Source organism: Bradysia coprophila, unplaced genomic scaffold (assembly GCF_014529535.1).
Source record: "Bradysia coprophila strain Holo2 unplaced genomic scaffold, BU_Bcop_v1 contig_94, whole genome shotgun sequence".
NCBI classification, from domain to species: domain Eukaryota; kingdom Metazoa; phylum Arthropoda; class Insecta; order Diptera; family Sciaridae; genus Bradysia; species Bradysia coprophila.
Window position 1 is genome coordinate 3187969 of NW_023504022.1, and position 17995 is coordinate 3205963.

General features: G+C 38.5%; 3 protein-coding genes across 4 annotated transcripts in view; 2 read left to right on the forward strand and 1 right to left on the reverse strand.

Moving 5' to 3' along the window:
• Window positions 1-24: 24 nt before the first annotated feature.
• LOC119084951 (dehydrogenase/reductase SDR family protein 7-like) lies at window positions 25-7744 on the reverse strand. Of its 2 annotated transcripts, XM_037195096.1 has the most exons (6): window positions 7545-7744; window positions 7315-7366; window positions 7118-7261; window positions 6773-6991; window positions 6340-6710; window positions 25-245 (listed from the first exon to the last, which is right to left on the reverse strand). In XM_037195096.1, the coding sequence occupies exons 1-6, from the start codon at window positions 7643-7645 to the stop codon at window positions 143-145; spliced, it is 990 nt and encodes a 329-aa protein (XP_037050991.1). In that variant the 5' UTR covers window positions 7646-7744; the 3' UTR covers window positions 25-142. The 2 variants fall into 2 exon arrangements, with proteins under 2 accessions (XP_037050991.1, XP_037050990.1); XM_037195095.1 differs by lacking the exon at window positions 25-245 and having other exon boundaries at window positions 6107-6710; window positions 7545-7743.
• LOC119084954 lies at window positions 3723-4772 on the forward strand. Its single transcript, XM_037195100.1, has 2 exons — window positions 3723-3844; window positions 3910-4772. The coding sequence occupies exons 1-2, from the start codon at window positions 3803-3805 to the stop codon at window positions 4708-4710; spliced, it is 843 nt and encodes a 280-aa protein (XP_037050995.1). The 5' UTR covers window positions 3723-3802; the 3' UTR covers window positions 4711-4772.
• A 2430-nt stretch (window positions 7745-10174) lies between the features above and the next one.
• Window positions 10175-17995, forward strand: part of LOC119084957 (E3 ubiquitin-protein ligase TRIM37-like) — a 37406-nt gene continuing 29585 nt past the window's right edge. The window contains exon 1 of the mRNA XM_037195103.1: window positions 10175-10550. Within this exon, the coding sequence (XP_037050998.1) occupies window positions 10485-10550 (66 nt within the window). The 5' untranslated portion in view covers window positions 10175-10484. The remainder of the gene's footprint in view (window positions 10551-17995) is intronic.

Genomic DNA, 17995 nt, shown 5'->3' on the forward strand with positions numbered 1-17995 from the left:
AGGCCAAAAATGTTCTCACTTCAAGTCCATTTATTTGTCTCATAATCAGTAGTACAGCCACTTCTCACCATAATTCGTTTAATACTAAAGACATCATCACAATTTCGACACGAACGAAAAATAAATAAATTCTTTCACCTAACTAGTCCGCTTTATTGATCGCTTCCAATTCCATTTTTCTGGCTAGTGTTTTGGCCCTCTTTTGCATGGCCCAAAAATAAACTTCCGGCAAAAAATGGCGCAATTTGGGTCATAACAGAAGCAAATTCCTCTATAGTCTTTTTTACGTTACGATTTTTGCAACGGACCAAAAGCAACAATAGGGCTACCCACAGCGCGAAGCTATTAAGCTAATTCCAGGCAACCAAAAACATATCCTCCTTTACAAATTGTAATCGACCAATGGTACAAAACTTTATTTTACCTGGAAGCCAGACTAACCCCAGGGGTGGCGTTATCTAATATGCAGAACAATCACCAAGACAAACAAACAAACAGAGCATAATTACTCTTCCCTTTCCCATGGATCGCGTGAAGCGAAAGTGGAGATAAAATGCTGTTTCGACCTCCGGAACCAGTGGCGGTCAGAGGTTAGCGTGGTCTAACCATCTTCAGTCGTTTCCACTGGTCCGTTACACGAGACAGCAGTAAATTTTCTGATTGAACTAGTAATTTGAAAATTTACAATAAAAGTTCTGCCACCTTTCGATGGAAATTCCGAAACTTAGTGAGAAGCTACTATGAAAATGTACCCACAGAACGTAGCTCAACAAAGAGAAAATTCATTTCAATCAAAAAACAAACACGGAACAAAAACCGACGTAAAAACAAACTAAAAATCACTCACCCCACCAGCTCACGCACGGATTACCTCACTCGCTTCCACACAAAAAATCCACTCGCCTTCACACAAATTTCACACAAAACAAAAAACCCGAAAACCGCAAAAATACACAAACTAAAAGCAATGACTCTGACACTAACAAAACTGCACGACCACTAATCCAAAAAGGAGAAAAACCCGACAACGAAAAACCAAAAAAACAAAAACGAAAACACAAAGAAAAACGGAAAACGAAAAAACGAAAAAATGCTAAAATTCCTTTTGTCAACGTACTGATCCTGTCAGAATACTGATTCAGTCAGTGTAGTGACCCAAACTTGGACAGAGTTTAATCAGAAAAGTGTTTTACCCATCTATCACATGGAACAGGGTATGTGGTGTTGCTCATCCTTCACTTAGAACAAAGCGTGTAGTAGTGTTACCAGTTCCTCACTTAGAACAAGGTATGTAGTGCTGTCATTCCTAAATTAGGAACAAACGAATGTTGTGTAACCCGCCTTTTTTAAGAATAAGGTATGTTATGTTACCCATCCTTCACTTAGAACAATGTAATCGACCAATGGTACAAAACTTTATTTTACCTGGAAGCCAGACTAACTCCAGGGGTGGCGTTATCTAACATGCAGAACAATCACCAAAACAAACAAACAAACAGAGCATAATTACTCTTCCCTTTCCCATGGATCGCGTGAAGCGAAAGTGGAGATAAAATGCTGTTTCGACCTCCGGAACCAGTGGCGGTCAGAGGTTAGCGTGGTCTAACCATCTTCAGTCGTTTCCACTGGTCCGTTACACGAGACAGCAGTACACTTTCAGTTGAACGAGTTTCGAAAGTTTACAAGAGCAAGTTCATCTCCTGATGGAAAATCGGGAAATAAAGTGGAAAACTTCACGCGATCCATGGGAAAGGGAAGAGTAATTATGCTCTGTTTGTTTGTTTGTTTTGGTGATTGTTCTGCATATTAGATAACGCCACCCCTGGGGTTAGTCTGGCTTCCAGGTAAAATAAGGTTTGTACCATTGGTCGATTACAATTGCAACGGACCAAAAGGAACAATAGGGCTACCCACAGCGCGAAGCTATTAAGCTAATTCCAGGCAACGAAAACATATCCTCCTTTACAAATTTATTCGGTGACAACAGCAGAGACAGTAAGCACAAATTTATTAGGGGGGAAAAACAGCCGAGACAGTTAAACAAAATTGCTTGAATTTATTGTTTGCTGACGATCCTGTGTAGATCAAAACGTTGCGTCCTATTTCAGGACGTTTGGAATCACTGAAACCTTTCCCAGCTGGAATGCCTACAAATAAATCGCTAAAATTAAATCAAAACAAACAGAGAAATAAATTCTCTTCCCTCCCATGGATTGCGTTAAGCAAAATACCAGAAAAGGAACTGTTTCGACCTCAATTCACAACGGCGGTCAAAGGCTAGAGAGGGCTAGCTCTCATCACTCGTTTCCGTTGTATTCTTCCCGAGACAGCAGTATTCCGTCTAGGTGAACGAGTATCAGATGGTTTACACAGAAAACTTTGCCACTTTCTTGTGGAATGCAGAGAAAACTGAAGTGCAACTTCTGAAGAACCAAATGCGTTGCAAGAGAAAGAAAGAAAACAAAAAATCCACCACACGAAAGAAAACAAAAACAAAACCGCACGGCGGTACTCACAGCTTCACAAAATCCGTCGAACTGTTGTAGTCTTGTTGACGTCCTATTTATCCAACGATGGTGCACACAACTTCGCCAGTCCAACGATGCCCAACGTATCTAACAGCAAACAGAAACAAAAACTGCAATGGTTATTTGGATCACAAGGGACGAAAGTAAAAAAATTCAACCGTGTGCGAAGTTTGCAGCCAGTGGCCGAAGGCTAGCGCGGCAATCGCACAGGTTGAATTTTTTTACGTCGTGCCATGTGATCCACACAACTTTTCATTACAACAACTACGAAATAGTCATTTGTGTACCTGATTTGCACGATTGATTTTAGACAATTTCGCGGATTGTAGGCCGAACGGAGTGAGGCTTACAAGCGAAAGTGCCTAAAATCAATCGTCCAAAGCAAAAGTAAAATACTGGTAAAAGAAAAATTTATAAATTATTGGCAACGTTCTTTTCTATCACAACAATCACAGTGATCACAACGACACCAGACGGAACACATGTTGTTGCTGTCATTTACTTTCGCATCCTCGTTTGAGGGGCGAAAGTACTTTCGCTCCTCTGTTGGGAGGCGAAAGTATTTTCGCACCTCTTGTGATGTCGTGGCTAACTGAGAGTTGAATTTTTCATGCTTCGGGGCCGAAAATGAGGGCGATTTTTCGAATTTTCTCGGGTTTCCGGCCCTCTGCATGAAAACTCACATGTGCACCTGTTTGGGACGGTTGATTTAAGGCACTTTCGCTTGTAAGCCTCACTTCGTTCGGCCTACAATCCGCGAAATTGCCTAAAATCAATCGCCCAAAACAGGTACACAAATGACTATTCTATTACTTCTTCGAGGATCGCACTTTTTTTACGGCTCCAGTTCCTGATCTCCTACATATACCAAAAAATTTAAAAATGCTCAACATGAGGGATCAAAGTGAAATCCTTTTCGTGAACCTAAAAAAAGCGTCAATAATTAAGGTGCGAGGCTCATAAATAATTGAGTATTTTCGTCTTAAAGAGTTAAAAAAACATCTGGCGAATAAATTCGAAAATAAGTTCGTTTACTTGAACTAAGCATAAGTTAGTTTTAGGCAAAACAGAATTAAAGTTTGGAAACAAAAACAAGCATTGACGTTGTTTGCTCAGTTTGTTAATTACAAATTCATTTTCCCTTCGCTTTAATTTTCCTGATTCATTAATCAGGTTTTTACGGTGCTAAGTCTGATTCTGTCGAAGTATATAAGACCGGAGTGGTTCCTCTTACGATCATCAGTTTGCTTTGTCAATTGTAATCGAAAGTAACCATGAAACTTATCTTTGCTTGTTTGGCTGTACTTGCCGTTGGCGTAAGTTCATATTTTGATAATAAAAATGGACAAAATTTGATGATTATTTCCATTGTTGTTTGCAGTCCATCAGTGCCACCCCGATCTTGGGTAATCTGGGCAACACACTTGGAGGTGTTGTAGGAACAGCAAACGGAGTTGTTAGCTCTGTTACCGGTGTTGTGGGCAATTTGTCAAAATCTCTCAATGGAATCGTTGCCAATGTTCAAGGCGTACTCTCCCAATTAGGCGATGCCGTTGGATCCATTGTCAAAATTGTACAGAAACTACTTGAAACTATCACCGCCGCTTTGGACGATATCGTTGCCAAAATCCAAGGACTTATTCCACTCAGCGAGTGCGGTGGTCTTACCGATGTTGTTGGTGGTCTTGTTGGCAATGTTGGATCCGCTCTCAACGACGTTGTTGCCTCTGTAGGAGGAATTCTAGACAATGTCACTGGCAGTGTTGATGAACTCGTTGCCCAACTTGACGGTCTTCTCAACAACCTCCTTTGTGCCGTACAAGATCTTCTCGCCACAGTCGTCGCAGCCGTTACCGAACTCCTCAGCCAAGTCAGTGCTGCAGTTGATCAAGCACTTGCTGAACTCCAATTGGCTCTCCGATCGGTCATCCAAATCGTTGACGAAACCTTGGCTTCATTATTGGCCAAGCTCCAAGACAGCGCAATCGGTGCTGCTTTGGACGGACTTTTCGCACAACTCTCCGTTATTGTTAACGAACTTGTCAAAGAAGTGAGCTGTCTTGCTGATAACATCATCGCAAGCGTACGAGACGCTCTAACCAGCTTACAAGCTACTTTGAACGAAATCCTTGCCAATCTTCAAGGTTCATTGGGCAGCCTTGGACTCGAATGCTCAGCCTAAATCGATGAGCTGCCGAATTCACGTATCGACAACTGGTTAAACTTAATTGAAATTTGAACTTGAAATTGGTTTGTTCCTACTTTAGCAAATAAATAAATTAAAAACTGCAAGAAACTGCATGCATTATTTACTGTTGTGTGTGATGCGTCTGTGTTTTGCGCATTCGATTTTATTTAGTACTTATCGATTTTACAAAATATTACGGCTGCCATATAAAAGTTAGGATTTCGTCAATATCTCTTTTAGTCACATTGAGAGCAATGCATCATTTGCAAATTTGTAGTCTACATTTAGGCGGAAAATATTCATTTTTTGATGATTTCCTCGAACCAATTTTTTGAAAGAGAAAAACCATAAAAATCACGCAAAAATGTGTTACTTTTGAAGGAAAAATTGGTTTGTCGGTGATAACTTATCCCACTTGGAGAAACCTTTGCAGATTCTGTTCTATGTTTGACTTTTTCAAAAAACGATTTTGGTTCAGATTCACAGAAATCATTTTTTTTTAAATCCCGCCTAAATATATGCTACAAATTTGCAAAGTGTCCATTGCTCTTAAGTTAAGTGCTGTTTGGTGATTTCTATGAGGATATTTTCGGAAAAGCCTACATTATGGCGTTTTTAAGCACAAATATCTGGTTTGAAAAATGTGAGACGACAATGACCACCACAGATATGTTAGCTTTCAATAAAAAATAGATAGGATTGCGACAGCTTAACCATCTCTGTGAAAACTCAACAAATTATGCAAATTTAGACAAACTGTTGACTTTTCTCAGAACTGGTGAAACCACTAGCAGGGACCTGAGAGACTTAATGAAATATGGCGTTACTTCCGCAACGTCACTTATGATATATTTATTCACGCCGTAAGTGTGCCTAAAATTTGAATTTTAAGTGAACGATTCGATGAAAAAGTGAACCAAAAAACACATTCCCACGCTTCCCTGTATGAAAATGACGCTACGTTAAAAAGACCTAGGCACTTTCCATTTTGAATTTCGTCCGCACTTACGGCGTGAATTTATGTTGGTGGTTGTTGGAGCCTTGTATTTTTCAGTCACTTCATCGATATTCACTCTCAATGAAAGTAAAATCTGAGTGATGGTGTTTCTGATTTGAACGGAAAGCATCACCAGCCAGATATTCGAAATGGTGACGGTATTTCTTCCTCACAAGCAGCCTTTTAGGCCAATAAAAAGTTCCGTCTAAACCACCGGCTTACCTTCATTTGCGACCGACGCCTTGAAGTATGCAAACACTCTGTGAGGTGCTAAATAAGCCTAAATGTATGCGCACAACTTCTTTCTGTTTGGGTTATGTCACGCAGCGCATTCAGTGTGCACATCGTACCATGGTGGTACTGAATCGTTTAAGGTTTAAGAGGCCAAAAATGTTCTCACTTCAAGTCCATTTATTTGTCTCATAATCGGTAGTACAGCTACTTCTCACCATAATTCGTTTAATACTAAAGACATCATCACAATTTCGACACGAACGAAAAATAAATAAATTCTTTCACCTAACTAGTCCGCTTTATTGATCGCTTCCAATTCCATTTTTCTGGCTAGTGTTTTGGCCCTCTTTTGCATGGCCCAAAAATAAACTTCCGGCAAAAAATGGCGCAATTTGGCAACCAGTCTGATGTACAACGGAGCGATCACGACGTCCTTCTGTTGCATCAGCACCGCCTTCAAAATGTCTTCGGATGCCTTTTCCGGACTCATACCGGATGCTGTTTCCGCATCCGTGATTCCATGAGCTCGACCTGTGCTGGTCAAAGCGTTCAACGACAGGGCTGTGTTTATGTAGCCCGGACTGACAATCAACACTTCGATGTTATCTTTGTGCACCTCAGCTCGTAAACTATCGGAAAACGCTTGCATTGCATGCTTGGACGCAGCGTACGCTGACCGATTCGGTATGGCGAATTTTCCTTGAACGCTGCTGACGAAAACGATTTGCCCTTGCTTCCGTTGGATCATCGAAGGGAGTACGTGCTGGGGAATGGAAACGTTGGGGAAAATTGGAAAAACTTTGGAGATAAAAGATCCGAAGCTACCTTGGTCATTGCCACCGATCCAAAGTAATTCACTAGCATCACTTTGATGTCAATGTCTACGGAGCTGGACACAATATTTGATCGTACACTGATGCCACCATTGTTGATTAGAATGTCAACGTGATCGAATATTTCAAGGACCTGTTTGATTTTGTCTGGAATGGAGTTGAGGTCGGAGAGGTCTAGTGGTAGAACAACTGGTGGATGAGTAGGAACGCGCTGAAAATTAATTTTGAAAAAAAGAGTCAAACAATGACAGACCACCTGTACAAGGCACAACTGATAATTTTACTGAAAACAAGATTTTGTAGGACCGTCCCCTGCATCAATTAATTATGGACTTACCGGATGACATTCCAGCAGATCCTTCCGTACCCTCTCCAGTTCTTCTTGCCGACGAGCACATAAAACTACTTTACATCCAGCCATGTAAAATGTATGTGCTAGCGCCTCGCCAAGACCACTGCTAGCTCCAGTTATTACAACTACCTATTCGGAGTGGAACTTGATAAATTTGGTCGATTGGAATAAAAATTCCTTACCTTTCCGGCTAAAGTTTCCTTCAATTTTGTTTGTTTGATTTGCCATAGAATGCTGGAAAATACAAAGTGAATTGCGTCATGAGTTTCCTTGAAACGGTCAGTTACATAAAGGAATTTGTGCTCGGGTTCAAAGTCTCAAGCAAATCTGATTGAAATAACGATACGAGATATGCAACAGAACATAAGTGTCTCGGGTGAACCGTACAGATCTTTTTAGACCAATAACTCACCTGAATATTGTGTACGGCATCGATAGAGCTAACGAAACGGAACCAAGGATCCACCAAAAGAGATTTGATGGCCTTGGAACAATGTCGGTTGGATTTTTCATTTTTGATTTTGTAAAAATTGTTTTGCCTTTTTGAACGAGCAAATGACGCGGTTTCGATCGATTTGTCAATCCAGCTGTTTGTATTTTTATGACAATGATGACAGCAGTGATAAATTACTTCGATTTTCGAAAACAGAGATAAGACAGAGGGAGCGACGAGTGAATTAACAGGGTGAGACAGAAGTCTTATTCGTCTGTTTTACGTGACGGTTACATGACAACTGGAAATTAGACAATACAAATTCAAACGAAACAGCAGGCGACGTTTCAAAACGGAGAGCTAAACGGAACAGAGAGATGCCAATATGACGACTGGGACGTCGTTTTGACGGACCGTCGAAACGACCCAGTCGTCATAGATTTCTTCCATCGCACGCATCGTACGGTAAAAACGAATTTTGACAGGTTCGTTAAAACTTCAAAGTGATGTTGTGTTGGCTTCTATGTGTATGACAATTGACATATTGAACGCCATTGGAAGAAACCTATATTAGCATCTCTCTGAAACGGAATGAAAACGAAGAACTGTGAGACCACCTTGAATCAATAAACCTATGACGTAGATCATTAGTTTACATTAAAGCTTCTAAAATTCTGAAAGAACAGGTTCAGACAACCGCGAAGGAGGGCGACACCAAATTTTATAAACAGATAGTTCTCAACTTAAAGAAAATATTTTTCTCGAAAATTCAGAATTTTGCTTTTGTTACGTTCAATTTTACATATAAACTTCGTAGTCGTTGACGCAATTGTGTGGCACCGCCTTCGTGATCAACTCAGAGTTGTCTTAACCTGTTCTTTCAGAACCTTGAAAGCTTCACCGGTTTGAATCTCAATCATTTATTGAAAGAGAACTGTCAGCTGAAAGGAGATGAAATTGAATCGTGTTGAAAATGAGTTGGATGCACAAGTTGAAAAATTATATTGACGCGGCGGATCTGTCCGGTAGAACGTACATGATGACAGCTGGGCTGCATGAGAGGGATAGAAAATCTCAAAATACAAACTGTGCTGATTCTCTCCCATAGAGTATTATAATGAAAGGGAAAGACATATTTTGACTAGTACCCCAAGGAAAGTTATAATAAACTGATAGTCGGTCCTCTCGCATCGTAACATGTTGAAAGAGAAGCAAATACTTTGACAATTACCCCAAGGCAAGTTATAATTATTAACCAGTCTTCGGTTTTCTCGCTCTGATCATAATAGTCTATACAACCCAGTAGTTCAGGTGTTCAGGTAGGCGTAATGTGCATAAGAAATAGGTGTCAAATATAAAACAAAAGAATTCTCAAGATGATAAGAGGTGGGAGCTAACGCAACCGAGACCGAAGTCTTCGAATAAGCTTGACTAACTTGTATGGATTTGCACCTGAAGAAGCTTGATTACACAGAGAAAACATTTTGAATGTAATAAAAACTGTTCAAATGCTCGCTACGTATGTCTTTTCGAATCATGATACACTAATACACTGAAAGAACTAAAGATGACAATTCGAAAAGACATGAAAAATGCTTACAAAATCAGAGTTTACATCAAGTGTGAAAAATATTTGGAATTTGTCTCATACATTATCTGTCAATATTTTTCACGCTTGAATGTAAACTCTTATTTTGCAATCATTTTACATGCATTTTTAACGATTTGTGTATTAGCCTTAAGAATCTATCATTTTAATTTGATTTTCCTTCATGTCGAAAATTTGTTCGATCTTTTTATGTATAGGTTTGTTCCAAGGCCATACGAATTGACAAATTTCATCCATAGGCTTATCAAAATTTGTATGTAAAACCACGTAGTATGGACTCTGTTGCTGTGGATGAAATCGTTGCTGTTCGTGTTGTCAAAGTTCGGGTTTACAGTTATTTGGAGAAAACCTATTGCAGACAATCTATACGGTGTTTAAGTAGAGCGATATGGAAAATCAACTCGGGGTCTGCTGTCATCGATAATACAAAAGAATCTGACACAGCTAACTTCGCAAAGAGGGTAAGTTTTTAAAATTTGTTGCTGCATTTGCAGGAATTTCAATAACTTTCCGCTTTTGAGAGGTTGTCTATGATTAGTTTGCACACAAAATCGTCAAAGTAATCCACTGCACTGAGCTGTGCTGCCATCAGTTTCGCAAAACGCAGAGATCTATAGGTTGTCGTTTCGCCATCTTTCTCACTTAAACACTCTATATTTTATGTCTGTCACGTCTCTGTTTCTTCGAAAAACATCGTTGCGTACTTTTCTCGTATAAAATGTCGATTCGACCATATGGTTTTGTACAGACAAAAACAAGAGAGGATGATCTCTGTCCGATTCGAACCAGGGACTGTTTTTCTAAACAAAATGCCAATTTCGTAGAAATTAATCATTTCAAAAATTTTCTCAAATTTATGAAATTTTTTGGTTCAGAGAAATTTTGAAGATTTCCGATAATAATTTTAACTTCGGCAATTGGATCAACAGAATTTTGATGAAATAGCCCCTGCTTACAACGCTTACAATGCAATGCACACACAAAGTAATCAAAACACTCAGGCTGAATCTCTTCAACAGTTTCGTTTAGTTCGCCGTTTCGTTCAGACGTGTGTGCTCCTTCCCGATTTATTGGTTTTCTGTGTCGTCCGATGAAGACAAAAAATTTTTAAGGGAGAACAATTTGACACACGAAGTTCATAAATATTTTTCAGTTTAGATTTTTCGTCGATTTTGTGTAAAATTTGTGTTTAATTTTCGGATCTTAATTCATCCAGAGCAGTGCTAAGTGCATCGGATTCCATTTTATTAAGTGGTTTTCGATTCGGTGCTTTTTTATCATCCGGAATATGGTCATTGTGACATAAAATTATGGCAAAACGAGTTAAAGGACCCGGTGGAACAACAAGCAACAATAACGATGTGCTGCCAGGAGAGGTTAGTGACCATTTTGTATTGTTCCATTTGATTCATTTTTCGTTTTTTTTTGTATCAAAATGCAATTTTTATCGAACATTGTTTTACGATGCGTCGATCGATTGTGAATGACTTTCAAACGGGAATCGAATGTTTTTATTGGGCAATGGATTTGCTTAACACAATTTGTGTTACATTTCTCTTTGGAAAGTCGACTAGTGTGAGTGTGTTTTAAGGTTCTTTCTGTTATCACTACAATTGTCGTTTCTTTATCGTGATATAGATGAGTGCAACAGAATTCGAGTTTTTTTTACAGTTTCTGTTGACGTTATAAGGAAAATTTCTTTTGTTTATGATTTGTTCGAATTTGTCACAGCATTGTGTCGCATTCGGTTGACCCGAAGATGATATTTACACGCATTTTAGAATCAGTGAGAGAGTCGTTGATAGCGTTGATAAGACCTAAAACACACGAACAATTTTGTGTTGATCGGATTACGATGAAAAACGTAGCGTAATTGTTGCATCAACGCAAAATTGCACGTGTTTTTTCGGCCTAAGGCCCACTACAGGCTATGTGTTAGAAGGTTTGCTGCCATATCAAACTTTAAAAATTTTATCTGACTCACGTCTCTGCTTACTTAATCCTATCCGATTTTGTCTATAACGTTACCCCTTGGATTTTACTTCATGTCACAATAACAAAAAATCGAAAAACAATTCCGTATCTTCCTTATCTCTTGCTTGGTGATACTGACTTTTCGAGTTATAATGGGCTTCATTAGGCCCCCCATAAGTACACCAGCATGACATTATGTTTTCCTTTGTTTTGATGATTTGACTGAAAACTAGGGGAGGATGATTGAAGCGGATTGTTTGCCATTACTTCCTTGTAAAAGCAAGTCCGGCGTCAACAAAATATTTATTATTTTTCACCAGGGTGTGCGTGGAATTTCTCATAACCTTGTCGATAAGACTGTCTTGCTTGAATATTGACTCCTTGCACAAATAAGAAAAATTAATTTAATTGCTCAATGAATGTGTTATCAACTGTCTATACGATTAGGGTGGATCGCTTTGTGATAATTTAGTATCCAATCAGTTACAATTATGTCTGCGGTTGGTATTAATTCGTTTCTTTTGCGTCAAATATTTCTTGCGATAGACCAACGCACTTCAAGCATGAGTGGCACTCTAAATAGAGTACTGAAACGGGACAGTGTATCAAACAAATTTTGGCACTGTAAAAAAAACTGGAAAAATTTTTCAGACAAAATAGTACTCTATTTGACAGCTGTCACTCGAAGAACTTTTGTTTGACGTGCGTTGGATAGACACTTGAAGTTCATTGCAAACGGTAGAATTCTTGAGTCTTCACGCAGTCAGGCGTAAAGCACATCTAGCTAACCTTCATATCAGATATAAATGATTTGAACTCAAAATTCAAGTAATTCGAATCTTCAGAAACTTCAATAGCTATCGATAAAAATGGATATTATGGCGACTTTATAACGGCTTCTTGGTTGAGACATCGTTTATAGAGGACGTGAGCTAGGGAGTAGGGAACAAAGGATCTTTGATCTGGGTTACTGTTTATCAAGATGAATCCTCCCCAGACTCTAATCTGAAAGGGTTATTTGTTTACCAAGGGGAGAAAATACGAAATTCCAACAAGAGCGAAAGTTTGCGACCAGAGCGAAGCGAGTGCTACAATTCGTTCGAGTTGGAATTTCCGATTTCAACCCGAGCTGAACACAGCTGAATAACCATTTTTACCCACGATCACATCGATTTATTTCTCCATTTTTCAAAACCAAAACAAACTGACAGTTGCAGAGAGAAAAAGGAGAAATTAATCGCTTGTGACAATATCACATGGGTGTTATGAGGTACTATAATACTTAGAATAGCATGACCCAGCCGGCTGAAATTGAATTCGGACAAGCCTAATGAAATCTATCGGAGTAGAGAATCAAAACAAAAGAAACGAAACGAAACTTTAATACGATCCGCCCTGCTCAGACATAATGCAAATAACTGACATGGAGTTATTAAGACACACAACAAGCACTTAATTATGAGAGTTATTGATTTGCTTGCTTGTTTGTTTCTTGTCTTTCTTCTTCTTCTTCTTCTTCTTATTGTCGATGAAACATTACTTCCCATGCAAACAAAAGCCGCGGAATTTATTCAAATTAAATTTTAAGAAAGAAAAAATCTGCTCGAAATGAAAAGTGTTAAGAAATTCACCATATTTCCATTATGCCATTGGACGGGTAAAATGATAGACAAACAAAACACACAAAAAAGCAGAAACCAAAATTGAATACACACAGAACTCGGTATTGTTGATGTGCCTACTCGAAGAAATTATCAAATGCAATTTCATGTAACGTGTGGTATAACCGCATTGCAATGTGAACATTTTGGTCTTTGTTCGGCTATTACAGTGCAACGATCAATCGACACAATTTTTTACTGCTCGCAATCAAAAATTATATTTCTCGCTTTTCACACTGCTCTAACATTGTGATGCAATGCGCTTTACGAGAGAAAACTCAATTCGATTATAGAAAAAGTGCGTGCAGCAGCGCAAGTTTGAAATAGATTTTTTGTTATGTAAATGTATACACCGCAGAGGTTAACGCAAGGTAGATCACAATCGTCTTTCAATTGTGGTCACGATAACAAATGGTTCCATTTTATGTTTTAACATTTTGTCGAGATGCGTAACGTCGCGTAGGCTGAAACTTGTCGGATTATCTGGTTCGTTTGGTGAGGTAAAGAAGAGTGATTTTGTCGGGCGGAAAATAGAATTGTCTGTGATGCAACATGCAGCACGAAGCCAAATTGGCAGAACCAGATTGGTTTGCTGTTGAGGGATTTTATTATGTGATAATGAATAAGGAGCGTATATTGAGCGACCGGTAGTCTAGAAGATGCTGGTCATTGACGGATCGATGCTAGATGTGGTGTCAATAGATGGGCACTTTACGCTACATTGTGCTGGAACCTAAGAGACCAATGGGACAAATCATGGAAATATTACAGTCCTTCGCGTAGTTACATCTGCGATTGCAGCTTACGGCTTGTGTGAAATCCGAGACAAAGCCATTTCCATCATTTGTCACATTGTCAGGGCCAAGTAAAGCAGTAATGTTCTTACACGTCAAGTAAAGTTCACAATAAAGTTGTAAAAACACAGAGAAGGTCCGTGATGAACTTGTTACGTCCAGGTCCAGGTCTGTACGTGCATTCTATACAACAATCAACAATATGCACGTACAGCCGAATATTAAATGGTGGTAGAAACTTGGTACATCTCGAAATGTCGATACAAATTTGTAATTACTACAAAAACTACTCCTAGGACCGTAATTCATATGAAGTTAGTAGTTAGTCGTATAAAATACAAATTGTAATACAAACGACCCGTATGTTATCGTATATCTACACAAACACGCCATTGACTTCTGTTCGGCGAAACAGAATTGTTATAATCATCAAACGAGACAGTACAAAGAAAATCACAAAATCCGAATCGATGTTAGAATCCTCATCATCACAAGAGCGAGCGACAAACAAAAAATGTGATGAATATCATCAGCATTGAACATGCGGAAAAAGACTTTAAACGAATTGAGACCGAAAGCGGTTTTAATGGAGAGAGATTGAAGAGTCAATTAATAACTCGCTTATTCTGTATGGTGTACCGATGTACGATGTAATGCTACAATTTGGCCGATGTGTTATAATTCGGATACTTTGTAACCGTCAAAACTAATATTTGAGCTATCGATCATCGGTGGAATTTCTAGTTATTACTCGTTCGGTTTTCAGAGCAAAATAATCAAGGGGTTTACGTCACCTTGGATTTTAATTTAAAAAATAAACGGATATGACGATAGAGAACCGTGTGTTATTACACTACCAACACTACGAACGATCTCGTCATGTTAAACAGACTTAAATCTGAACAGGGACGGAACCTACCTTCTATTAAAAATGTAAATTAAAAGACGATAATTTGATCATTCGGTGCTCTAGAAGTCAGAGTAACTACGTAGACGTTTCCCTCTGTCATAGTAATTAATTACCTATTATCCTACCCATACCCATGATTATCCGACCAGGGAGACGGCCTTCCGCAAATCGTCATTTTTAAACTTCAACTAATATCCAACAGCTTCTCTTACACCCAATGCACCAATTTAGTGTGCCATTACTAGCAAAATTGTAAGATATACGAATTGCCAGACCCAATCAGGTCTCCAGCACTTCCTCTGTCGCCTAGGTGCTCTGACTTCCAGTACACCAAGTCGTTCGATTTGCTGTTGAGAATCAAAATTCTTTTCCTTGTTTGGGGATTGATATGATCGTGGGCGATGTTCTGATGTCTGATGTGTAGAGAAGAAAGTTTTTGCATTGCAATCTGTAATTGAAAACTGAAAGCGTTGCTCAATTGGTACCGTTCATTCCATATGGGAATCAATTATCCATAGGCCCAAGATATAGAATATTTTATGAAATATTCGCTCACTCAATACTTTCAAAATATACGACAGACTGGCTACTGGATCAATCAATGAAATTTAAGCAGTAAAAGAACCATTTCATCTCTATGCCACTTTACTATCATCTCCAATTTTCAATTCATCAGACTTAGAGACTGCCTAGACGATATGTGTTAAACGTTTGCTTAAACAAACAAAATGTGAAGAGGCTGTGTGCTTCTACGAGTACATTTCCCACAATAACATATTTGTCGAAATAAAAACCAAACAAAAATTTAAGTTCAAGATCACTTTCGTACGTACAAACAGTCAATATTTGCTGTGTGGTTACTTTACTTCATTTTTGCAATGCTCACTTTGTATACCGTCCGAAGACAATCCGGTTTTTTTTTTATACCATCCTACTACTATAAATTGCATACGAGAACGAGATGTTGAATTACGACTTTTTCCAAACGACCAGCCAAATGTGTACCTAGCGCTCAAAAAAAAAAATAGTTCACAAAAGAAGTCGGAACACATTAAAATATGAATTATTCATTTTAATACAAAAAATTAAATTTAAAAAAAAATGTTTTTGGAGCAATAAACACGATGGCGATGGATGTTTAGAATTGCACATTAAGTGACTTCTGTCTGGGCAAATGTTTGGATATGCCATGAAGAGTTGTCGACCTGTGTGTACGAATTTCACAAGGTGTTCTCCACTAAAACAAAGCAACAACAAAATCCGAAGAGCAAACACCAAACATTTAAATGTGGCAGAGACACAACAGCATTCATTAACCGAGGTAGCAATCGACATTATTTTGTAATGTTGCCCGCTCTCCGTAGAAATATTTCAAGTAAAAAGCAGATTCAGTTTAATTGATGTTTCAATTCTTACTCTGTGTATGTTCACCTCTGTGATACCATGTAATGGGACTGTGAAAGTTATTCACAGGTCATCATTTTGAAAAGTGACGGGTTCATCCGAAGATGTTAGAAAACCAATCAATTTGAGATGTAGGAAATCAGTAAGCCATTTATCATTTCGATTTTGTTTTTTCTTGTATGAAGAACACTGTTTGAAATTGGCTGAAACATATCCGAGAAAATTTACTAAGTCAAGCGTTTGTATCAGGTTCCTAGTAAATACAAACGGATTATCACTGTTATTATTCACACAGGCATTAATTGTTCCACTTGCAGCTTTTTAACCAGTTTTAAACAATGGACTCTGTTGGTCAATGTTCTCTTATTTAGGGTGGTTCGAATTTTACATTTTATTTAATTTTGCATGCTCTGGTTGCATTCAGGATGGTCCAGAAAATCTTTTTTTTTAATAATGTCTTTTCCATGGCTCAGGATTTTTGGTTTTTAAGGTTGTAGAGTGAGGTTGTATACATCGCTAAATGAATTATTTGCCGTGTCTGGGGCATAACCAATATTGACTTTAGTCGATAGCTGAATGATGAAGCTTTAAAATGACACTAGCATGATACCGGTCAATGTAAGCCAGTTAGTTTTCACCAACAATGAATTATCGATTCAAAATGTCGACTTAACTTGCGAATAAAATCGACAAATCATGACGTACAAAGTCATGAAAGAAGCAATCACCTGGGTATTTCTCAAGCAATTTCGAAAGCCTTAGAGGGATTCTTCTGAAAAACAGAAGACCGAAATCGGACGCATTTTCTATTGGAAATTTTTATATGTGCCCAGTAAGGTATTCGACCCCAGAAGCCAAAATCACTTTCAAAAAAATTCCTCGAAGCTTTTGTGGCTAGCGAAAGGTCATCAAAAAAAAAAACCGAAAACCTGCATTTTTCTTACAAAAATTTCTCCAGTTACACGAGCCGTACAGGATCGTGTGGGGTGTCATTAGAAAAGTAATTTTATGTACTTTCAGGGCAAATAGGGGGTCTTATTGGGGTTTGGAAGCATCTACACAACCATGCACGTTCCGTGTACCTCGAGCAATTTCTGTAAGAAAAGTGTAAGTTTTCAGTCTTTTTTCGGTTGAAAACTTCAACTGTACATATCTCAGTGTAGATGAATTTCAAACCCAATAAGACCCTATTTGCCCCGTAAGTACATGCAATTACCTTTCTAATGACACCCCACTCGACCCTGTACGGCTCGTGTAACTGCAGAAATTTTTGTAAGAAAAGTGCTGGTTTTCGGTTTTTGATGACCTCATACCAGCCACAAAAGCTTCGAAGAATTTTTTTGAAAGTGGTCTTGGCTTCTAGGGTCGAAGCCCTTTCTAGGGACATATCAGAAAGTCCGCTGGAAAATGCGTCCGAGTTCGGTCGTCTGTTTTTCAGAAGAATCTCTCTTACCTATCCTAGATTCTTTATGAGATTACCTATTCAGACATAACTCACCTGACTTTATACGTCATGATTTGTCGATTTTATTCGCAAGTTAAGTCGACATTTTTTGTTGAAAATTCATGGAAGAAAAAACTGATTGATTTAAAGTGAATGAAGACCTCAATCTACAACATTTTAAAGGCTACTTGTTTTAAGGCTAGAATGTGAAATTCGGCACACCCCAAAGACAAGCGTTTGCTAAAACTAAAACTATTAGTAAGACGTTTATCAAATATTTTGCGATACGTTAAACAAACGAAGTAACAGATTTAATGATTCTATGGCGATAAGGATGCAATCGCTCATCACGAGTCACCAATATGACATTTTGCAGACGACAGACAACCCATACTATCTAGCAACAATGCTCATGCGTTCATAATCTTTCCAGCATTACTCACTGGAGAATTTTGGCTTTCTTCTCGAGCTAAACCCATTGACTTGGCATAGACATACACTCTTTTTATATTGCCCATTCTACCCACGTTACACATTTTTCTCATTTTCATTGGAATTTGCTATTGAGAGAACTGGGAATGTTTTTCCGAATAATCGAAAATTAAGAGTATTTACCTTAAGACAGAGACCTAAG